This window comes from Vanessa cardui, chromosome 20 (genome assembly GCF_905220365.1).
Source record: "Vanessa cardui chromosome 20, ilVanCard2.1, whole genome shotgun sequence".
Classification (NCBI taxonomy): Eukaryota; Metazoa; Arthropoda; class Insecta; order Lepidoptera; family Nymphalidae; genus Vanessa; species Vanessa cardui.
In genome coordinates this window covers 7574163-7600188 of record NC_061142.1, presented here as the reverse complement: position 1 = coordinate 7600188, position 26026 = coordinate 7574163, and the positions used below count along the sequence as shown (strand labels likewise).

Here is a 26026-nt window from a genome sequence, read left to right as displayed (position 1 = left end):
CTATAATATTTTTTTTGTTAAATCAAAATTCGTACAAGGTCGCGGGCATAGCTAGTTATTTATATAACATAATTATTATAATGAGTAAAAACAATTAAAAATAGTTTGTATAATTCGCATACAACCTCTTAAGGTTTATTGTAAAATAATTTGAAAATTCAATCGATCTCTATTTTTGAAGTTCATCATAATTGGTGTAGTTATAAAAAGTTCTTATTATATTTTAGAGACAGTTTCAAAAAAGTTATTTTATTGTTTACATATGGATGAATTATTAACATTACATATAAATGTCATACCATAGCTTATTCTAAGCAATATTTATTTTGAAAGTTTTTATAACTTTGCAGTATGTTTTTATTTAATGGTATTCTGAATATAAATTTTGTATACGGGCGTATTGTTCGTGTAAAAGTTTCAAGTTTGTATTGTTAATGTCTCGCCTTGACGATGCTATAAAGGGTTCCTTTTAATTTTTATACGCCGTCACATAAAAAGCGTGAGGATGATTAATAAGGTTTTATATTTCATACAATAAACATATATCATGTATGATGTATCCAACAGTTTGTATTTTACTATCTCAATTCGGTTTCATCTGAATTGCATTTGGATTATATATAACGTTTTAATACAGTTTCCTTCCTTCAACAAAATTCGCAAAAATAATACTGTATTCGTATTGCAACCGTTCAAATTCCAGTTTTATGATATTGATATAATTGTTTTTATAAGCCGAGGTATATTCTAAACGTTGTTACTATAATCCTTGTACTTCTGGGCCATTTGCCAAATTGACGCTTGTTAGACTCGTGTCTTTCGACGCGTTGTTATAATACGCAATCTCGAAAGTCACAGAAACTAACAAATATTTTCATACGATCTTATTTTCGTTTCAAGTAATCTCATTCCGCGTGAAAACATAACTGTTTTCCGTTGTACGAGTATGCATTACAATTAATTTATACCTACGGTAGAATCTACGCCTCGAACAGGTGGTAGCTTTCATTTTATTATTATTCGTAATCTTTTAAAGTGACGATACAAAAGTGCTGTTAAAAGTATATAATATTTTGATACGATAGTACAATTATGAATATTCCATCACAACTAGATATATAAAAACATGCTGTATAAACAAATGTATAATTGGTTAAATTGACTTAATCAACTCCAAAGGATATATTTTGTACATAATATAATAATTGATTATTCAAATAAAAGAAATATAAAACATTATTATGAATGATAAGCTTTAATTGTTTTATTTATTTTCCATTAAAACAATAATAAAAAAACCAAATATGCTTTTGACTTTTTCGACGGTTGGTTGTCATATAATGAACTAGCGACCCGGTCCGGTTTCGCACGGGTGGACATAAGTGTTATTTTTTTAATTAATACCTTTGTTTATATATTTTTTCTTGCTTTTTTCAGACACCTTTAACAATTGTCGTTCTATTTTACCTTATTTAAACAAATATCTGAATAAATTATATACCTAAATCTCTATCTATAAATGAAAACCTCATTAGAAACCGCTCAGTAGTTTTGGAGTTTATCGCATACATAAAGACAGTTGCGTCTGGGGGACTTTGTTTTATAATATGTAGTGGTTTAGCTAATAAGTACATTTAATATATAATTTCCTTTAGTAGGCGATTGTGAAATATTTAGCGATAAATGAAAGTGTTTGTGGATGATTTCGTGGAAGGGCGATAAGTCGGTGTGTGCAGACGTTTCGGACTTCGCTATCAGCGATGATAAGAATGCTTGTGTCCTGTCCTGCTTTATTCCGGCATTATCCTCGCTTTGCTTTGGCAGGGTTTTATTATATATTATTAATACGTTAACAGTGAAAACATTCATGCATTTTGTAATACATTTAAAAATTTATGAATGTTTTAAACTAGATAGGGATAATTACAATTCCATCACAATATGTTTATAGCAATATCATGTATGTTATCAATATATTACAATAATACAAATAATACTAGAAGTTATTATGTATAGAGTCTTCATACTTATCATCATTACATACTTAGTATAAAACAAAGTCACTCACCACTGTCTTTCTCTATGTAAGTAGGTGTGCTTGGATCTTTGAAATTATATGTCGGATTTTGAAGCAGTTTTTTTTCAATAGATAGACTGATTCAAGAGGAAGTTTTATATGCACAATATAGTTCAGAAAAATTTATAATTTTCTAATGTTTCAAATTCTGTAGTATGTAATATTATCATTGCACCCGCGCGTAGTCGGGGCGGGTGGCTAGTATTGTATAAGCACGAGAAGTAAAGGTAAACTTAAAAAAAACCGAATTTTCGACTCTATATACAATATAATCAAAGAAGAATCCAAAAATGTTTCGATATTTCACAAGAACCTTGTCGAATTAATTAAATAATAACTTCTAATTTTTTCTTTATATTAGCGATATTCCCATTACGAGTATATGTATGGAACATATATTGGAAATAGCGTGGTCTAAAAAGTTGAGTGATAATCGTTTAAATGTTACAATTAAAAGTAATGCATATATTTATGCTTATATTTGTTAAAATAAGATGTAGGTATAAAAGAAATAATTTTCATACACTGTAATATTAATAACAATAAATTTTAAATCCCATAAATTGCGCAAACTTTTACGTTGTAGAGCGATTATCATTTCTTGTTAACTTTATGAGCAGATGACGATAACCAGTTGTATTATTAAGCAAAAATACTTTAATTTAAAATCTTGCATACGATCATTGTAAAAAATTCAATCAAATATATTGCACGGGTCAAATTCGCAGCTGTTTTTTGCGTTAAAGGAAAACTTGTTGTATCCTTGATTGCAACCTAATTTCGTATGATGACGTCAACGCTTTGGGCGTGAAGATATCTCGGATGGTACTCGGCGGTGCCAGGGTCGCATCGACGGTCTTTCCGCTCCTCTGATAACAAGAAACACTTTCCTCTGCGCCCGCGCCTCTCCCCGCCTTTGCTTACATACTGATTGTGTGCACATATATAACACGTTGACATAAAAACCTTTGTTAAGTTTTTTTTTTGAAAATCTCTTATCGAGCCATCGAAAAATTATTTATCACAATATGTTTCGACCTAAAATATTGCGTTAAAAATATTGCTGGCAATAAAACATCTTTAAACCCGTAAAGGAAGGCTGTGGCGTTCTTCAAAAGAAATTAGCATAAGTACCGCCAAACACAGCGGCCACTGAGACAATGGCTTTGTCTGTCTAAGCGTCTGCTCGTCGCCTGTAGGTAACTGTTCTGTATTCTGTTTATAAGTGTATATTGTTACATTTATATTGCTGCGTAATTTCAAATAGTCAACGCCAAAAGGTGCATGGTCATATGTGATTATTGTAATTCTAAAAACGCACGGTATGTCGTTAAACTCTCTGAATGGCGTAAACGTCGTTCTTAGCATTGTGAACGTGTCGGTTATTGTCTCACCTACCGGCGAAAATTGTTGTCTGCGCTTTTTGAAAACTTATTTTCCTCATAGCAGTTACTCACTTACCATACCTATTGTCAATACAATTTTACCCAAATATGATTCCTAATATGTTGCTTTTTATAATAAATAAATCGTCTAATATGTATATCTCAACGATTATATTCGTGTAATGATGTCAGATTATTTATATCAGAAAGTGTTCAATATATCAATTGGTAGGAATCGCTCCCACTCGCAGCGTATGTGGGCGACGCAATTAAAAAATTAAATAAAACAAGTAACATGTGCGTGGGCAAAAGTCGTTGTACCTAAGCCGAGTGTAATCTGCTTTAGACGGCTACGCTCGATTTAACTGAAATCTTTATTTACCACCCGGAACAGTTGAAGCAGTAGAGGGGCCATGAGAACACTCGTGTTTGCCGCACAAGTCAAATTTAATATTATTTCTGCACTGATTTAATCTCAAATCTTCTTATATGTGAATGTTTTACTTACTCGATACACCTTCATATAGTTACTCGACATGTTTTAAAAAATCTATGGTTACAACAGCATCATTTTATAGAGTCGCTTTTAATTTGTAATCGATACCATATCTATTCTTTATAGCTATATACATGTTTTTCCTGTACAAGACAGTGCCAACTATTTTATATAATTGGCATGAGTTAGAGAAGCGCTGTAATAGGTTTCATTAAATCCTTTAAATTATATTCTAGCCAAATGATAAGGAAAAATCTTCAAAAAACTAATATACTATCATCTTAATGTTTTTCAAAGTGAATAATAAATAAAAGTACTTTTTAAAAGCGTTAAGTGCATTTCAATAGTTTGGTTTGATTTAAGACATTAGAATAAAGTAAAACAAAAAAGAATAATAATAAATATTTACTCAACAAAGAAACATGAGACGTGTCACTTAAGGTTAATAATCGTTTTAAAATTGCGACACAACTTTGACTCGATCAATTCGAGATAATGCACATAATATGTTGGTCGCGTGTAATCGAGCCATGTGAGGAAGCATTATTACTATCAGCGCTACAATATAATTTGCATAGCCATTTAACGCGTTAGGACTATATCCTTTGTTCTGCCGCGAGCGCGCAGCTGTTACTTTGGTTATCGTCGTCAAACAATAAATACCGATTAAAAATACTTCCCAGAAACAGATAACCTGTTTTGACCCATATTAAACGTAATTGACGGAAAATTATTTGCTTATTGAAAATTATATCATGCACACATTATATTATTTCAAAAATTATTTATCGTATTGTTCTCGGCGGTGTTCCGTTGATTTACTAAAACAAGCAATTGACTCATTGCCTCGTTCAGATATCAAGAAAACCGCAGAATAACAGACTTGGTACACTTAATAGCCATTTAAGTTCGCGCTGAATATGTAACGAGTTCAAAGGCAAAAACATGTTTTGTTATTCGCTTCGATCATAAAAAGCGTAGGATTGTTTTTTTTTTTTTTAGTGAAGTCTGCGGCTTGGCAAACGGCGACGTGCGGAATGCCTGTCATTTCCGGACGATATCCGGTCCTCCGGCTGGCGCCGCTCGTTACTGATTATATGATAAGTGATATCTAAATTCGCATGACATATCACTAAAATCTATGAAAACATAATTTGCTTGTACATAGAACGACATATTTTAACGAGTTCTCCGTTTCCTCCATTTTCCGGTTTTACTCGTTTTCATACGACTTCCTCGTTCTTAGCCTTCAATTTACCTAATGTGATAATGTAGGTACTTGTCGCATATATTTTTTTCAATAATGCAAATCAAGATCGTATCGTTTTCGTCATTAAAGTAAACACTTTTATTCAGATTTCTTCGTGAAATTTTATGTCGCGTGCTGATTCATAGTTCGCATGAATCATTGAACGTAATCGACTTTTTGAATCGAGCCGACAAATGAAATACGCAAGTCGTAGTGACCCGCGATAGAGAGCGAGTGACGATGACTCATGCGGGTTTTCCGAGAAATACAGAATGGAGCAGTTTTCATGAAAACGAAGGTCGATACGGCTGCTCAGAACCGTTCACTGCTCCGTTTAGTCGACTGCTTTTTGCTAATCCCGCTAAGCTAATTGCTTTATATTTATACATAATAATTACATTTGCAACCTTTCGATATTGTAAAGTGAGGTTTTTAACCCTTTAAACGGAAAGCGAATACGCGGAGGGTGTACATTTTGTCAATGTCCTGTTTTTGTCAAATATTTTGCCTACGGGTATTATACATTGCGCTATCGATTTGAGCGTTTACTTAATAAGGCTAACTTGGAACAGCAATGGTCGTGTTGCATGCGTTTTCTTCATGTTATAAAGGTGAAGAGAAGGGCTGTTGGCGCGGTGCCAGGCGTCGATTTATTTTATTATTCGTTCAGTGGCGGTCAATGTCGCGACAGTCGACGGCGCCGTACAATGCTTGCATGTGTTGTTAGTTTAATACTTACCCTGTACATTTTAATGTTAGATTAGTACTTATACGGCGGCAGCGAACGTTAATGCATACAGATCTCATCTTCATTTATTTTTGTTATTTATTGTTGAAGACTCACTCGATTCCTGTATAACTAGTTATATTTACTGACATTATAAAATTTATATATAGAAAACGACTTCTAATGAAATCGAATGTTTTCGTATAATCCGGTCTTTAAATACGTAAATTCATGCGCATTTGCATTCAATTACATATTGACATAATATTTTGATTATTTGAAGTATGCCAATGTCGTAACAGTAGAATTTATCATTCGCCAGCGGACACGTGTTTATGTTTGCCAATTATGGTGATGCCAATGACATCCTCGTTATAAACAGACTCTATATACTCGAGATAACAATCCTAACACATACATCTATCGTTCAGTTTCATCCTGTTTGACGTAAATACCACATATCATTAAAAAGATAATGCTTCAAGGCATTTGAGTGTACTTGAAACCAGTAAAATGTATATGAATAAAAACAAAAGCTGGGGAATATTTATATATGAATGCGTTTGCTACAGTTCGCTTATTGATGAATGTCCATGAAATTTGATTTTTCTACCGAGGAAGCCATCATAAACATCACCCTATCAAGAAACTATCAAGTAAGAGATTCGTCGGGAAGCGAGTGAAACGGCCGTTCACAGTTATACTGAATAAAATGCAATATAAAACAAATCTTTGTGTAGAATCAGTTCAAGGAATTTCCTAAGCCGACTCGAGCAACGCTATTAGTCCGAGCAATTAGCGTTCCGTTAATGAGCTTCCAAACAACCGTCGAGATACGAAATCTCTTAGTGTAGAGCACGACTGCACGCAGCGATGGTCTCTTTGAATTGATGTCCTAATAACTTGGGAGTGCTATGGAATTTTAGGCCAGTATTTAAAATTCTTAGGATATCATACTAATACTGAACGTAATAAAATATATTTATCTGTAATTTTGATATATCAGAGGAAGTTCTGAACACACGATAGTTAGACGAATCAGAAGGTGCGTAGTCGAAACGGCTAACGCTAAATTATTCGTATTAAAGCCTCGTTTAAAATACCTATAGTGCACTTGTAGAGTAAGACAAAAGTTATTTCAGTATCATAGTTTATTGTTCTGAAAACAAGTCACTTTAAACATTACCATTTTAAGTGAAAATTTACATTGTTAATTGCCTCAACATTGTTCCTGGCTATTGTTTCACATTTTCCGTGTTGCTTGATGGGTTCGAGACAAAAATCGGTTAAATTCGTTCGACGTGAAGTTTTGTAACGGTATACTTTAAGTGTTAACAGTAGTTCATTGTAATTATACTATTTAAAGACTTAATGATTTCCTACCTATTTTTTTAAAACACGCTTGATTTCTCAATGTGTCTGTTTTGATACTAAAAATGATAATATACATTATTAATTAACCACTCGTTCTTTTCATTATTATTAATGTAATTTTTTTCAGTTTAAGATTTAAAAAGATCGAAATCCTTTTATACTTATATTATTTTCAAGGACGCTTCTACGTTTTATTCGGAGTTCAAATAGTTCATAATCATAATGTTACAGTTGTTGAAATTTATGAGTTAAAGAAGTAAAAGTATTGCCACTAAGAGAATAGCTACGGCTAAACGAATTAAGTACGAAGTAAACAATAGATAAAGGAATCTGACTAAACGCCTTGTGCGGGCGTGGTCCACCTGCCAGTTGCCAGTCACATCACACGGTCACCACGTGCTTGCGTAGTACGCATCGGCAACGTGCTCGGGCCTAAACGAGCACGGACATATCGATGACCCGAGAGTGCGAGGACCTCAACCGTTTGTCAACACGTATTGCTGTTTCAGATTTATGACTTGATATATTTTTTATGACCGCACTGTTTATTTTGCAAAAACTTATGTCAGCTGATTACCATAGATAATCGCGTTTAGATTTATCGATGACCAATAGAGGCGAATATTCGTTAATCGATAAATTCGTTCGTTAACCTTATGGATATATGGATTGTTTTAATAATGTCTTAATGCTTATTAAATTTTAATTGTTTTATATCTGAATGATATTTGTTAGTTATGATGATATTATGCGAAACGATCACAACTATCGACTTTTTCCCGGAAAGCCCCAGTTGCGATACCGCGGCTAATTAAAACTATGACATGTTTTGATTTCAGTTAACTGTATTGTAAACAAAATCAATGCTTATATTTCAAACGAGGAAATTGTCACTATTTGTCCTGGCAATATTATAATAATATGCGTAGAGAAACATTGAATTCCATGTCTAAATATCTGATATTCCTAAGATGATTAATTATCTATATTGATATTATATATGTGAAAATAACTCTGCCTCTCTGTTGCTCTTTCACGACCAAACCGCTGAACCGAATTTGAAGAAATTTGGGATGAAGAAAACTTAAACTCTATGAAAGGAGATAGGCTACTTTTTTGCCTAACATGTGACAACCAACACTCTGAAACGCGATCGAAACCGCCGGTGTCTACTATTTTTAATATATACCAATAGATATAGGGACCAGTAGAATCGGGATTTGTCATAATCATAATATGTTAATGTTCACGTGCTGTAATAATATTTATAATCAATTCAATATTCTTATAAAATGATACACAACTTCCTCCCGAGGTGTTTGACCGCATCTCGTACTGCAACTTTGCGATGCTTATTTTGCTAAAACACTCGCATCATCCATAGTGAAGGTTGAAGGGTAACCGTTGCTATAATTAGCGCGATAAAAATAGCCTCTAAGAAATCAACTGAAGCTTGCAACAATTCGTTTGGTTGCCTTTACTTGAACAAAGTTAGCTAAACGACTTGGAAACAATTATTTTAATTCCCGATGCGTTTCTTTGTCGCCTTCAAAGTAATCTTTACCAAATTTCAGTCGTACAATTTTAGTTTTTTATTGTTTTCTCACAAGATCATAATTATTCTTCTCTGATTCTCAGCAAGTAATGATAAATGACACATTTTTTTTCTTGATTTTGATACAACATGTACGCATATGTTCGCTCCGACACAAAACCCTACAAGAGATTTTATAATATATATGAATATATTATATAGTATTAACAGATAACTCGCCTGGTAATGGACGTGGGCGAACACACGTGCGGATAACGGGCTCGCAATATCGTCGATACGCCTATACATAAATAGGTACTTTATAATATATACATAACTATGTGACATAGTTTTTAAAATAGTTGTATTAGACAACCTTTTAAACGATATATAAAGCAAAAAATATAAGTGAGTATAGCGCTTAATCAATCAAAATTTGTATTTATCTTTAATTAATGGCAATAATATTTTACTTAAGCAATAGTTATTATTCGCCTGTTAGATAATATTGGTATGGAATATCATCTCTTTAGAATATTTTAGTTCCTGATGCATAGGTGGTATTAAAATAATAAGTTAATTTCATACTATTATCGGCCATGTGGAAACATCGCCTACCTCACTAGTCACTACGTCACAACTAGATATAGTGGTGATCTCATGAACGCGCGATAACAACATTGCTTCTTCATGAACCCAACCACTCTATCTGTCCCACGAAATTCTCACGTATTGCGAATATTCTGCTCTACGTACGTTATCGTTGAAACGTCATTGATCAATAATATGAATTTAAACACAATACTGAAGAAAAGAAAACGATTTATTCAGTGTAATGTAAATCGAAGTCATGAAAATTATATATAAAGAGTTCCATTTCATGGCTAAAACAAAAGATCAGTTCAGTGTTACCAAACTATTGTATTACAATATGATTGTGAAGTTACAAATCGACAGGTATAATAGTTGGTCAAATTGACTTCCTACATTGAATCACCCAAATTAATAAAAAATATGTAAAAATAAAAAAAAACACGGTGAACACTATCATCACAGAAAATTCAATTACGCTTCATAATTAAAAAAAAGAGTCTTTAAAACCACTTTTAAAACCCATTTTAATATACTATAGACATAAACGATTAGGAAATATATTTTAAATATGTAAAACCATTTAAAAAAAACAATGTAGTTTGGAACGAGTCCAATTCACTGATAATATTCGTTCAAGATAATGCACAGGAATGCAAGATTATTTTAGGTGAGTGATAGGTAAGCACCGTGACCAATTAGTGTTCGGTCTGTGTGTTCGTGCATTTGAGACGAATTTCATTTAGGCAATTGCGGTAATTGAGCGGAGTGTGCTCCTTCCGGAGCGCTCGCCCGCTTTGTCCTGCCAGCTCATGAGATTGCCACAATTATTATCTACTACTTCACGTTTAGCAATCCTTAGAACGCATGCACTTGAGACCGTTTTTAAAGAAACACTTATTATACTATTAGGAATATAAAGATAAGTTTGTATTATAGTTGCTGAATGTAGCTTTTCTGATTTTATCTAAAATAACTTTAATTAATGTAAATTAAAATCATTTCTTTCTGGTTCCATACAATAAAGTTTCAGGCTAATTTCTAGACTTTATAGACGATAGCGATTCTCTTCAAAATTGCAATGCAAACTATTGCTATTACTCAAAATATACATCCAATGTAAAAAATATTGTCTACAGAACATTGCTCTTACGATCCAGAGATAAGAAAAAAGACATAATTAAGATAAAAGATACATTTTTTATAATATTCTTTGTCTTGATATTGTAATTCAGTAAATGTATAATTTGTCAAAGCTCGTTTTAAACGGGTAGACATAAAATAAATTATAATAATAGTTGGCACCATATAAGGCTCTCTTCGCCGAAACGTCTCGCCTACGGGCGCGTAGCGCGGCGTCCTTGATGCAAGGTCCTGCCAGCTTGCCAAGCCTCCCGCCCACTAACTATTATCTCTACCAAAGGTAGAGTAAGAAATTTACCCAGAGGTGAGGGTTATTTATTCATAGATTAGGGTTTCCTTCTTAAATGGTCCACAAATGTCTAAAGTTGACTTAACATGTGTAAATGGTTCTCTTCATATGGCGCTTTGTTTTCGCGCTGCAAGCGCCTATTACCTCAGATAACAAACCGCCGGCGCGATGCGAAATGATGCGAAATATTTCCGGAGTTAGAGGAGTGTTCTATAAATACGTGATTTCGACGTCGCTCGTGGGCGAACATTTCGGGCGAGTGAGGGCGGGCGCGGAGCGGCAGTAGCGCGCGATCTGCCGCGGCCGGCCGCCGTACGCCGTACGCGCGCACAACGAACGAACGACCCGCACTCCCGCGCACACGATTACCAAAGCGAATTGTCGCACTTGACGATACCGAGCCGCCCTTTAACACTAACTGAACCGTTGGAATTTCTTTTCGCCCGACGACTATTCGAGTGCACTGATCAAAATTTTATCCTAATTAATATTTATTTGCGAGGGCGGATAATAACGAATAAATCGACTAACTAACTCGAACCGCACGAAGGTGTCGCGTCGCAAAAAGCGCAACACAATAGAGTAAGCGTCTAATTATAAACGTGGTTGTGTTAGCACCGCCGAGATGCAGAACATTGATCCACTGGAGTTCGCCAACATGCTGGCCACTGAGTTGTGGTGCCAACAGGTACACCCTACATAATAACGCGGGTGCAAGTATACGTAAACCCTAGTGCATTAATCAGTTCGCACCTTTGTAACAAATAAAATTTAATATTACGTATCCCAAAACAACGTTGTGCCAAAAACCACGCTGTCTGGCATGCGAAGTGCGGCTTCGTTCTCGCAATTTAAAGTAGGATGAAGTGAATCAGACCTATAATACGTATTATTGCTCACATACAAGTCTTAATTTACGAAGGACAAACGGTGTTATATCTAAAGTGTGTACATATGTCTGTTTTAGCCACTATTATAGTTATTTCAAAGTAAAATGATCGCCTACTAAGTAGCAAATGAAGTAATATTTACGTATAACTATTTCTAAAATTAGTAATCAAATATAATCAACGTCACATATACCTATACTATAGCGAACAGTTTATTATTATACGCTAAACAAACTGCATAATAGTAATTATTTCGAACGATTTGTTTATTTTCACTTATTTAAAATTATCGTGGTTGAAAGATGTGTGCTTCATTTTTCAACACTCGATTTCAAGAATATACATGTATCAAAGGATAAACATGATGTGTTATCATAACATGTCGTAAAAATATAAATAAAACTTATTAATTGTTATTATTTTTGGACTGCTAAGATTTTAAGAGGTACTTATTTAACTCACTACAGTTCAAATCTAGCAGTTGAATTAAAATCAATGTACCACATTTAGCACTTTTGTGGTGCCTGCCTATTACTGCTAATTGTGTAATCATAATTTTAAATAAAAAAAAAAAACTAAGGTGATTAACTCAAAGTTCCCAAAAATAAAACTTGTTTCAAAATATCCACATTGATACTGAATATATGTTATATTTGTTTATTCATGTGACATAATAAATTTATAACATATTGAGATATAAAATATTTTTGTCTGTTGCATTGTTTTATTGTTATTGTTTCGTTAATGTCGCACAAATGTTTTGCTGATAAAAAGCGATCGGAATGTGGAAGCGACGACGATTTTCAATATAATAAATATAAATATTGCGTAACGATTTCAATTTGTAATTCGAAGCTTACACTAGAATAGATCATTATTTCATATTATTATAAAATTTAAAAATACTATATCTAATAATTTTCCCAAAAATTTTTTTGTGTATAATTCAGAAATAGTTTCATATAATTAAATATAATTTTTCTTTATTTCTAGTTGGCAAACCTCGAGGGCCTCCAGTCGGGGGTCCCAACCCGCACCACGGCGACCATAACGCCCACTCAGTTGCGCAACTTCGAGCAGACCTATATCGAGTTGAGCAACTGTCGCAGTGAGCAGAGCAACCACGCAGGTTTTGTGCCGCCTTCCGTCACGCAGACCAACAATTACGGTTAGTCGTAATAAAATCAATTTATTTTTTTAATAAGATCGCAGAAAGGCCTATTGTATCGTCTGATCGTAAGTGATCATATCCGTGCCACCACACTTATGTTCTCATATATGAATTTTTTTAAAACACAGATTTCTCCTTTCGACGATCTTTAACTGGCACCCACTGTAACTTCACCACCTCACCAGAAATTCAATATGCCCTTTTTTGCGTTTAGTGCCTCTTTCACATTTCCTATCCGAAGGTTCTCTTAAAGCCATTTAGTTAGTTATTATTTTATATACATTTAAAAAAATCTATATAGCTTACTTTATCACTGATACATTATAAATTATGTCACTGTGTACTGGTCTATAAACTCGTTTATTACCTTTAATCATTATTATCAAGTCAGCGTAGACTCAAACGCATATTATTCTTTGGTCAGTTATATTGTCTATAGTAACTTTTATTCTGAGCTGTCAGATCAACTTTTATCATCAAGCGTTTCTTATCTACAATATTCCAGTTGTCCTAGAAATATCATCTGCACTATTAACTATTACTCTAGTACATTTGTACAATACAAAGGGCAGTGTATGCTCTAATTTTTAGGTATTTTAATTTAAACAATTGGATGCCAAAATAGGCTATTTGACAATGCGAAAAATAAAGTGTGAGTTATTGTAATCAGTATATATTATGAGTTTAAAAATAATACTTAATTTATTCAGTAATGCTTAAATAAAAATGCATTTTTTTAAACGTTTATTACTTGACACAAAACGCTCCTGATTGGCCGGGCTTATGATGAAGTCACTTGCTTGTTAACCATAGTTGCCTACTATATGTACCACAGATTAAAATACAGGCTAGTGACGTCTTTAAATATGAAACTTAAGTATGAAATTTTTAATACGATATTATATTTTATTTCGGCAAATATTTACTAGAAATAAAAAAAAATTACTTTTACTGGGTTCCTTAATTTCGGCGAAATAATATAAAATGGATTTTAAAACCCAGTCAAATAGCCCTATTTGAAATTGTAGTCAAGCCAAAAATTAAACTTTTTTATCTTATGAAAGTATTCCTTACATATTTCTTAAACATTTTTCTTGTAAATTAATGTAATGATTTAATTTTGCAGGCATCCTGAATCCTGTGGGCTACTGTGACTCGGGCCCGACGACTCTGCATGTGTCGCCGGGCCCACTCTCAGCTAGCGGTGACAGCAGCAGCAGTCCTGGCCTCCCAGCGCCGAAGAGACGTAACATGGGCGGACGTCGACCGACTAAAGCTCCCCAGGACATATCACCAGAGGAGGAGGAACGAAGGAAAATACGCCGCGAGAGAAATAAAATGGCGGCCGCTCGCTGTCGCAAACGGAGACTCGACCACACCAATGAACTGCAAGAAGAAACTGACAGGCTCGAGGAGAAGAACCAAGCATTCAAAGACGAAATCCGCAAGTTAAATGCCGATGTAGACCAATTGCAGGCGATATTGCGCAACCACTTACCACTTTGCGGGCTCGAAAAGAGGTCCACTAGTCCACCAGACGTGAAACCGTTTCAAGACCCCTACGAGTATCCAGAGATGCCGGAAGACGGTGTTAGAGTTAAAGTGGAAGTGATGGATCCCGTGGTAGACCCCGTCCTTGGGTTAGATAATGATATCTTCGCCTCGCCGACGCCGGACAAAAGGTAAGCCCCGATCATCATGACGAGGCATTTATTGAAATATTGTCGAATATGAAAACGTCGTTTAATTGTGAATCATACGGGAAACAACTGCCGTAAAATATTTCATTCACGTTCGATTTCATAATGGATTTTCCAGTTGTTGAAGGCGAAGCGAATACAATTGATTTCCAATAATAGTACACATTTTTTCACATTCAATATCGAATATTATACATTATTATAAGTAATATTAAAATATATTGAAGTATGAATGTAGATTTTTTTTTTAACGTAAAAGTGTTGCTTGATTCAGGATAATGCTGTCGGCGGCAAACCCGGCCGTGGTCACGAGTGCGAGTTCGCTGGACACGCCGCCCGTGCGGCCCTCGCGACCCAACTTCCTCCAGGTGCCGCTCACCGTCACTCCCGCGCAGGTAAACACCGTAACCATGCTAAACAAAAATATAACGCATTCGTATTGCTCATGTACAACAGAAGACTGCGTGTATATAACATGACGTTAATGTAAACTTCAATGACCTCCGTGGTCGAGTGGTGTGTACACCGGTTTTCATGGGTACGCCACTCTGAGGTCCCGGGTTCGATTCCCGGCCGAGTCGATGTAGATTACCATTAGTTTTCTATGTTGTCTTGGGTCTGGGTGTTTGTGGTACCGTCGTTACTTCCGATTTCCATAACACAAGTGATTCAGCTACTTACATTGGGATCAGGGTAATGTATGTGATGTTGTCTCATATTTATTTATATTTATTTATTTATAATGACCTTTCAGATTCACAACAATAAAGCGTTGGGTAACAACAACAAAATAGCCGGCATCGAGATCAGCACGCCGAGCAATGGCATCCCGTTCAACTTCGACAGTCTGATGGAGGGCGGCACGGGGCTCACCCCCGTGCACCCGCACCCGCACCCGCACCCGCACCCGTGCGCGCAGCAGCAGCGCGCCGCGCCCGACCTCGCCTCGCCCGACGCGCACAACAGCCTCGTGAGCCTCTGAGACCACCTCTCCGCCGCCTGCCCGCTGTTCGAGCCTCTCGACTTGCTCAGCGAGCTGGAGCCGAGCTCGCCGTACTAGCAGAGCGGCACCCGCGACGCCGCGTGAGACGTGGCGCCGCGCAGAACCTAGTTCGTAACGTGTAAAGACTACGCTATTTATTCTTCGTAACTATGTTCTATCTCGTTTCTATCGTGCTATCTTCGTCTCCCCCGGGCCAGCTATCTTCTCTATTTATTGAGGGGGCCCGCGTAACACACTTGCTCACTATGTGCTTTGTATTTATATTACTGAATATTTAATTGTAGTCTAATATTAGCGCGTATCGGCGCAGCGCCGCCAGCCTACGAGAGTCAATTGATGAGCTGTTCTAGTATTCTAAAGGAGAATATTTTTTATAACTAGATTGTATTTCTGCGTAAATAATAATTGTGATGTAAAAATAAAACAGAGTTTTATTTAAAGCATTTCAGTGATTAATTTCGAGTTGTGCTTAATATCTAGCGAGGCTAGACTAGTATATGTTATATCGTAGAGATCTCTAACGCGCCGGCACCGAACCGCTCCACGACATCTTGTCATAATAACCGAGTGCCATTCGCTATGTCTATTCTCAGGGATACAATAACTTCTAGTACGAAATATTAGTTAACCATAGACTAACAGCAATATTACTTAACGAATAATTAATATATTGAATGTAAGTTAGCTCAATATCGTTGTAATGTCATACCGTTCATTGGATTAGGTACTGGTAGTGTAAAATTATTGATAAGAATTTATGTGATACGTCCAGTGATTTGCGCTCCGAGTGGAGACGGTCATTTTATATTGTGTATTTATACTCACGACCTCGTTATAAGTCAATTCGTCACATTGGTGCATCGATGTCGGTTCTGATTGCATTTCTATGTAACTTTTGTTATTTAAAGCGAAACCATTGTCATTGTCATTGTCATAATAGTCGTCACGTATTGGATCGAGACAGTTAGCAGTAAGTCAGCCCTCGTGACAAGAGGTGACACGAGGCAGGGTCGTTCTCGTTTGTACCGATGGTGACCGCTGGAGTAAAGCAAGTAGACTAAGGCAATAATTAGGCTAAGGGCACTTAACATTTAACTGTAATACGCATAACTTAGACCAAATTATTATTTTATGTGCTTTATCGTAGTTTTAATTAAAATCTAAGCCAAATATTGATTTTATGTCGTTAATTTAGGTTTAGGATAAACCGCCGTTTCCGAAAAAGTATTATTGGTTAGACGCCCAGGAATGCGGAGTATTTATTTAAAAATAATTATTGTATTTGAATCGTCATCTTTTGAATTTTGATATGAGCGACTTTTATATTTATAGTAACATACAATAAAACGTCTTAAGCATAATATGAACATTAGATAATGTAAGAGAGATGTAATTTTTTCTAGAAGATTTTTTCTTAACGCAATTGTAGAATACTTTTGTATTTTTTCATAAAATTTAGCAAAGCAATATATTTGATAAAATAATTATTGTTCTATTACAGCCAGATGTAGTAAATTATAATATATATAAATATATATATATGTAAATCAGAATATATAAAGTTTACGTACACCACTGACTCTATGAGTTTTATTTCATGCCTTTTCAATTTTAATTTTATACATACATACAAGTATGTATATAATGTCTTATGACAACACGGGTACACGATATATTGTTATTTTTGAATATATATATATATAAATCTGTCAAAATATATCAGACAGAAAATATATAACTCATTGTTATAATATTTATATATAAATTTGAAGACCTGTTTTGATTCCTATTCAAGGCTTTTTCGTATATTGAGTTGTTAGTTTAATTGGTTTTTTTGGCACTATTGTTTACATTTTGGACACTATCATCAACAACCCATAGTATGGATACAATTTTTTACATTTTTCTTTTTTATTTACAATTTGTTTATGTATAGGTAATTGAAAAAAAATTGATCGATGGTAAATTGTTTATACACTTATTTTAGTACTTTTGTTTCGCTAAGACAATGTAGTCTTAGCGAAACAAAAGTTGCATCATATTATTCATAACAATTTGTAAAATGATAAAGTTGTACACAAACTATAAGACTATATATTCTTTGTGTATATAAACGAACACCGAGAGGGGTTTGCAGGAGATTCTGAGCTGAAATATTTTAGATTTTAAAAGCATCGCGTTTTAGGAAAAAATTTAAAATACACACACACAATTATTTTATATATTTATTCTTAAGCACAACATAATCCAAGCGTATACAATTAATTATGTCATTCACTGAGCTAAGCCTACTTTATTATTCAAAACATTCTGTAGCCGTTTTTTAATGTTGTTCTTGATTAACAAATAAATATAAAAGTAAATTTCTAGCATGCTGATCGTGCTGCAACCCAAACATAATCCAAATACGCCACCGAGGTTCGCTAGAGAACATTACAATATATTAGTAAATATATGTATGTGATTGTTTTAATTCACTTTAATATACTAGTATTATGAATAAGTCAACTATGCGTCCACACTTTCATAAATTTCCAAAACTGTCTAGTTTGTGAGCGGACGCGCCTACAAATAATTACAATATTTTGGCAGAACTACGTGTGTAGCTCGTTGTGTCTTAACTCAGGATGTACACTCGAGTGCTTTAAGTAATCGTTGTGTGTGACAGTAAGTAGAGTATAGTACGACACAACTTAGATGTAGCATCGGCAAAATTGGTGAAACTGATCACATCCGAATTAAGTACGCTATCCCAAATTACCAATATTTATTTCTTATATGAATATGATCTTTATACAAGCGTAATGACCTGTTATATCATATGACCTAATATATTCGTCAATTTGACAAGTCGTTTTACATGCAGTTGCTTTCTCGGGTTGAACTGACGCGAGAATCAATAGCCACGAATAGCGTCGAATGGCGCGATAGAGAGCTATTTCTATTCGTTGTGTAAATTGACAGTAATCGGTTTTGTTGAATTTGCCTAAGCTACATCTAAGTTGTGTCGTACTATACATTTAATATCTATGTATCAAAAAAAAAAAATAAGGATATTGACTTACATGACAAAGTTATGAGCGACATGACAGTCTCTTGTTTCTGTTTTACATACACAGGACTTGGAACGAAAAATTGCATAATTGTTGTAGTTTTATTGAAAACCATATCCGAACTGAGGACAAATTAATTCAATTACTCGAGTACTCTGTAATGTCAGTAGGCAGAGGTAACTTTTTTGATGACTTTCAAGTATAACACAAGGAGTTGGCTCTGATTATTTATCTTTTAGCAAATAAGAGATTGGCTCTTATTGTCCCCTTATGATTTGACGAAATAATTGTTTGTTATCATTTAGTTACAATTAATTCGAGTTAAAATAATAACAAAAATAGCTTTCTTGCGTATTACATAAATGCTTACTGTCTATCATGTGAAATCTATTGATCAGTCAGTCAGCTGATTATGTAGAAAGGATCCTTAAAAATAGCGGTTAATAAGTAATGAATTATTATTGGTCTTACTAGGGGTTGAACATAATATGAGGTAACGCGTCGATGTTGCCCAATATCATTTCCACGCGATAACGAAACGATACACAATCACGAGGACAGTCACACTGTTCAGTACGGTACCACTTGTTTATTTGCACTGTAAACACAATGGTTTTATATTACCCTTACATTAAAAAAGGAATTTTTAAGAAGTCATCATCTTACGCCGCTCAACCACGATGGTTAATTTCAAAGACTAGATGCAGAATATAGTGCATATTACAATTATTACATAGGATACAGGTGTAATGAAAGGCCAGTAAGAAATCGAAATGAGAAGTAAAATAGTAGTAGTATAACGGAGTTTTTTCGCCGGTTCTTCACAGAGCAGGGTATTTTTCTTTCCGGCGGTAGTATTTAATGTGACAATCAAGCTAGCTCTTCATTTATTGATCATAATATCTAAGTTACAGGAAAACACGTTTCAGCTGTTAAAAATGAATGTTACTTGAACTTGGCTTGACACGCTACCGCGTGTCTAGATCAATTATACAATGCTACTTCAGTGTGTTATACACTTGATAAATCAATCCAACTTGTGCAGGATTCTTCGCAATATTATCACTTAGAGACAAGTATAAGATGATTACCTAACATGAATTAAACAAATTAAATACCTTATGAGGAACCATGCTAATAGCTAAAGCTTTAATTGTGAACTTGGGATATTAGCTAAAGGAATAATTTTAGGCCAAAATATAACTACATTTGTTACAACTTACTCTTCGCTTTCACAATACAATCGATGCTGGTGACGTTACAGGCGCGGCCCAAGTACACGTTGGGTACGTAGATCATCGTGCAGTGACAGAGGCGCTCCAGCTCGTTGACGTCGCAAAGAAGGTTACAGTCAGATTTGTGATATTTTTTGAAGTGTGGCAGCGTATACTCGTCTTCGAAGTAACATTTTCGGCTAGAATTTGTTCAATGTGTAATAATAGCGACATTATATTAAAAAAAGATTAAAAACCCATTATCATCTACTTCAAGAACTACATATAGGTTTTTCAATTGGTCGATTCTCTGATTATTTAATTTATAATATTTGACTTATTAGTATAGAACATGTAAAAAAGATACTGTTGATATTTGTTATATTTTAATTAATAAATATGTATTCACAATACCTCCAGGCAGGCAGAGTGATGACGTCTTCTGAACAGTACGTATATGTAGGATGGATAACGTGAAACGATTCCGAATTAGGATGCACCAAGTTCGATTCATCGTCCGCGGGGAATTCCGTCCAATCAGTAAACATAAGCTAAACAAGAACATTGTCACTTATTTAAATATTAAATTTCAATAAGTGTAATTGCCTTATCATTTTAGCTTCTGTAATCATCGACCTCAACCGACGAAAAGACAATTCCTCACGACATTGATCGGCTTCTATCCTACTGACCTTGAACTTAGTAATACTAACATAAAATTAAAATTTGTACAATTTATAACATTGCTCAGTGCCCGATTGAACCTCAACCTGATCACCGTAAGAAAATCTAGTGATTTTAATTACTCCATTCCTGTAATTTTTTGCCCTGAGTGCCCCTGATTAGGTACTTCTGTTTTGCGGTAGAAAATCTGATGAGAGGGTGGACCCAGACGAACTTGCACAATACACGAAGTCAAATACGTGATAATGTAACTAAATATTTTGCACGGTTTGATTATTATTCATTTTTGTTGTACTCACTCTAATGGCACCTGCATTCAGAATAGTCCCCGCAAGAGCGTCATCGGGATTATAATCTGCGACGACAACTAAAGATTCGCTCAAACCCGTCCTTGACGTTGTTTCTGGTTTGAAATTAAATATTCTTTCATTTCTAAAAGGAGTAAGACAAATTCTTAATTTTGTTTTTAAAGTACAAATAAATAAACGATAAAAGCAATATAATACTATATACACTATGATATACACTATGATAATACAATATGAACGTTGATTATTACCTACTAGATATGTAGGCACAGTAATGAAACTTCGGCGTATGTGTCTAAAATTACAACAATTTGAAATTTAGAGTCTAAAACCCTCTTTACCTTAAAATAATTAGTAAGGTCAGGTCAGAAGTCCTATCCTAGTCCAAAAGCTATTTACGCTTAGATATATATTTTTATGTTGAGTACACTAATACTCAAAAAACAGAGGCATTATGACCAAAATATAAAATCTAGCACCGCTTTGTTGAGGTAAATCTTGAAAACATAAATATCCATATTTATTTACCTTTTATTTTTTTTATAATGGTATTTACTATTGAAGGTGCAGCACATGCCATGTTTTGTTAATATCGGATTAAAGAGACCTTTGCAGTTTGGATATCGCTTTCCCTTGAAAAAGCAAAGTTTCAGGAAGTCGTCACAGCTTTGTGGTAACATACCCATCACTTCTAGAGACTGGAAAATTACAAAAATACATATTCTGCAAAGACAATAACTATAAACATATTTTATCTGAAATATTGAATACTGAAAAAATTTGAACAAAAAGAAAAACCGACTTCAAACAAAACACTATTTTAAAACAAATGAATATGCACGAAAAAGTAATAAAAATAATTGCGTATTCAACATATTTTTTAGAGTCTTCCTAAGTTAAATGAAATGAAAAATATTAGACTACTTAAAAGTCGATTAACGATTATATCATGTAGTCGGTGTCTGTGTTTTTGATTTTAAGTGAAGCTGATGTTGACTAACTAATTTTTTTTAATATGGATAGATTAAGCGTTCCGTTTATAGGAGTCAGAAACTACTTCGAGAACAATTTCAAAGGAAACTTGCGAATAAAGCAAAAATAGACTTTCGAAAATGCGGATTTAATACGTCACGCGGCGTAAACTACAAGGATCCCTCGAAAGAGCTGTAATCGAACTCAGCAAAAAAACTTTGAAAAAGACCAACTATATTACGTGCATCATATGACATCACATCACATACACAAAATTTGATTAAAGATAGTAAGAAATTCTGCCCCATATCGCACCCTAACTGCGAGCCGTATAGGAGTTCCATCACTACATAGTATAAAACAAAGTCGCTTTCTCTGTCCTTATATCTTTAAATCTACGCAACGGATTTTGATGCGGTTTTTTTTAAAAGATAGTGTGATTCAAGGGGAAGGTTTGTGTATATAATACATGAACAATATAGTAAAGAAACACTGATAATTTTAGAAGTTTGCGATGTGATGTCGTAAATAAACAAATTCTGTAGTATATTTAGTATCAGTATTGCACCCGTGCGAAGGCGGGGTGGGTAGCTAGTTGATTATAATATTCGACTATGATAATTACATAAACATAACCACATTACGGAAGGTGACTCAAATATCCAAATAACCTATAAATAAAAGATTCGACTGAGTATCGCTAACGTGCTCCTCAGAATTGTTCCGTTCCCTTCCGTTCCGTTACTTTGTCATGGATCCTGTGCTCAGAACCTTACCAAACTTTCACCAAATTACCCTTGAAGTATATATTTTATAATAAAAAAAGAATTATCAAAATTGGTTAACGTGATTTTCAGTTATTCACCTATTTGTCGCGCATATACATAATGCAAATTTAAGACTTATGTCGTTTTCATATGGATACCATCATCGGAAAAAAATAAAAAAAATGAGACCCCACGGGAAGCACTACCTTTCAAACAAAAAAAAAATAATCAAAATCGGTCCACCCAGTGAAAAGTTATGAGGTAACAAACGTAAAAAAAATAATAACATAAAAAAAAATACAGACGAATTGATAACCTCCTCCTTTTGGAAGTCGGTTGAAAAGAAACTGGATACTTACTATTCATTAGATATTATAGGCAATAGTGTATTATTATTCTACACTAGCTATACTCGCCCGCTTCGCTGGGCATTAGTCGCAGAAAAATTAATTTTTAATTTTGTAAATAATTACTGATCATCAACATAAAAGATAGACAAAGGCTGTCATGGGATATTTTTTACATAATTTTAAGGAAAACATTTCCGTAATACACAATTTCTATGTAGCTTTAAACAGTAAGGTTGTACACGCGACGGAAGCTTAAAATATGGAGTAACTTCTCCCGTTTTCTGACATTTCCCTTCACTGCTCTGTTCCTATTGACTGTAGCGTGATGAAAAGTATACTGTAACCAGCTCAGGAGAATGAAAAATGGACAGCATAGAGTATTATAAACGCATAGTTGTTATAACATATTGTTATATATGTAAACTATCGTTTTTCATAGTAAACAATAGCTTAAACACCAATGTTTAAGCTATTGTTTACTACGAATTATTGATAAGTACACAAATTTGATCTTACCGGCACGACACATTTATATCAATAGGGCAGAACAACCGGTTTTTTACTACACTCTTCACGTAGACATTGGATGAAACTTTATCAAATTTATTTTTAATTATTAATTTACATATAAGAATGAATATTATTATTTGATTAAAAAAACAAGTAGTTATCGAAAACTTATCAAAAGCCAGTATTTTTACCCTAAAGTTTGGAGGCGTAGGCTGAAGACCATGAGCTACGCCTTTCGCCTCCTCCTAATTAGATTGCTGAAACGTTTCAATTTATTACTTCTAAAAATAAGATTGTTACTCACATTGTATCGATTAAGAGTTATTAAGTTTTGTAAATTCTGGAGATCTTCAGGACTTAAGTCACCGACTAATTCGTAGAAACCCAATAGTTGAGGCAGAATAATTTTCAAATTCAGAGCTCGTTTGCCTTCTCTGAAAACACAGGGGACGGTTTTTGACAAATTGTCTATTAAAGAATAAATGAAAAAACGAGAGTAAATAAAATTGTGAAGTATGTTGTAAAGTTTAAGATTTATGTTAATCATTCTTAACTACATGGAATAATGGAAATTTAAGTAATTTTCAACAAAAAATATACAATATATATATTGTATATTTTTTGTTGAAAATTTTATCTTGTTTAGACATTCTATTATTATTATAAGCCTCTAACCGCGTATATCTCTTAATACTGTTTAAATGTTTTTATTTTTGTATGCCCAAATACCTTAGGCACACAGAGCCTTCTGTACATTGTAGGTAGTAGTAGTAGTAGTAGCTAGATGATTAATAATAGATATTGACATAGACCCATATAAATACAACTAATTTATTTTTATTACATTATTTGGCGTACTCCTAACATATGTCAGGTATATGCATGAAAATATTTCATACTTGTTAAAGAGAGGTTTCAATTTTAAGTACATACTTACCTTGTACTGTCAACAAAAAATCAAAAGCGTGTAACTATTAATTTTCTGACGAATCGTTAACGTTTGCAAACACAAAAATTGGCACAAATTCAATTGAGCTGAAGTTACTAAATGAAAGTATGAAACAGAAGAAAAACTGGTGTTTTTTTTGTACGTTTAGGGTTTTAATTTCGATGACCTCCGTAGTCGTGTAGTGTGTACACCGGTATTTATGGGTACGCCACACTGAAGTTCCGGGCTCGATTCCCAGCCGAGTTGATGTAGAAAAAGTTCATTCGTTTTCTATGTCGTCTTCTATATTCCATAACACAAGTGCTTTAGCTACTTACATTGGGATCTGAGTCATGTTTGTGATGTTGTCCAATATTTATAAAATACTTCCATACAGTTTAGAATCGTCATAACTAGAGTTTTGTTATTAAATCTCTGTGATTTATTTGAAATTATCGACTCCAAGATCAACAAATCGCTCATCCAGAATACATCGTCACAATTGCACAGATCTCTAAAATGATTTTTTCATTCCAAATGATCTCATTTCGTACATACTTTCTAGTGTAATATTATCAGAATTATTGTTTCAATAGTTTTTGATTGACATCTATATAACAGAGAGAGATTAGAGATTTTTGCAATTGTGAAGATGTCGTTCTGGATGAGCGAATTGTAAAAGTTATTTTGTAAAAGATTATTTAGTAATCATAATAGTTTATTAACAAAATTGGATTCTTTATATTTTTTATTTATTTATTTATTTATTTATTTGAAACACCACATTTAAAAAAAAATACACGCACTGATGCTGTGTAATATACCATTACAGGTATAGGTAGGTTATATAATATGATGTTTTTTATAATAGAAAACACTACATTAAAAAAAATATCTAAGTGTACAAAATTCGTGTTCTAAAATAAATAATTAGATAGTAACTAACAATGTGGTAACTAGTTAAACTGAATGAAAAGAAGCAATGATGTTATCATTAAGTATGTTCTATCTCCAGGTATCCTCTAGTTTCTAAGCATTTTAACTTACACAAGAGTTTTGTTGAAGTGCTTCATTGCGCTTATGGTTATCTGATTTGGCGAGCATATAATAATGGCTGGAAATGTGAGGTTTCGTACAGGCTCGTACTGGTTTTCGATAGCAATTCGCGTAGGCATCTCTTCGAAACGCTCATGCAGGAGCCACGTAAGCAGACACGCCATGTAGAGAATCAGTGCCATCGTTAGCGCCCAAAACAATCTATTTACATTTCAATATAGGTATATTAGAGAGTCGACAGATTCTTGGCAACAATGTTCATCTTTTCATATATTCTTGTCATATATTCTATGTGCCTTGTGTGGGAGACATGTACTTCGAAATAGATTTGAATTTACAGAGGAAAATTTAGCACAAGTACTATTTACTTTTTGGTGCATAACCATCGTCGAGAATATAAAAATATAGCTTTTAGATTTTTTCCAATTTATATTTTTTCAATACCACTCGTTAAGTTAAATTTTAATTTCTGTTTCTTGAACTAATGCTTAGAGAAAAGGAATGTGTCAGTTGAACTACATACGAATGTACAGTGCAGATCTTAAATGACCTATA

The 26026-nt window shown here is 34.0% G+C and overlaps 2 protein-coding genes across 4 annotated transcripts in view; one reads left to right on the top strand and one right to left on the bottom strand.

Annotated features, from left to right (window-relative positions):
• Positions 1–17208, top strand: part of LOC124538214 (transcription factor kayak) — a 35899-nt gene extending 18691 nt beyond the window's left edge. For 2 of the 3 annotated variants that reach the window (XM_047115191.1, XM_047115192.1), the window contains exons 2-5: positions 12749–12923; positions 14053–14608; positions 14901–15021; positions 15381–17208. In XM_047115191.1, coding sequence (XP_046971147.1) covers positions 12749–12923; positions 14053–14608; positions 14901–15021; positions 15381–15608 — 1080 coding nt within the window. In that variant the 3' untranslated portion in view covers positions 15609–17208. Of the gene's footprint in view, positions 1–11141; positions 11554–12748; positions 12924–14052; positions 14609–14900; positions 15022–15380 lie in introns of those variants that run through there. The other variant, XM_047115193.1, reaches the window with a different exon arrangement.
• Positions 17209–17873: 665 nt separating this feature from the next.
• Positions 17874–25687, bottom strand: LOC124538506 (sodium channel protein Nach-like). The gene is made up of 9 exons (XM_047115587.1): positions 25463–25687; positions 23792–23921; positions 21417–21586; positions 20880–21012; positions 20311–20447; positions 19906–20096; positions 19154–19280; positions 18695–18804; positions 17874–18052 (listed from the first exon to the last, which is right to left on the bottom strand). The coding sequence occupies exons 1-9, from the start codon at positions 25651–25653 to the stop codon at positions 17904–17906; spliced, it is 1338 nt and encodes a 445-aa protein (XP_046971543.1). The 5' UTR covers positions 25654–25687; the 3' UTR covers positions 17874–17903.
• Positions 25688–26026: the final 339 nt, after the last annotated feature.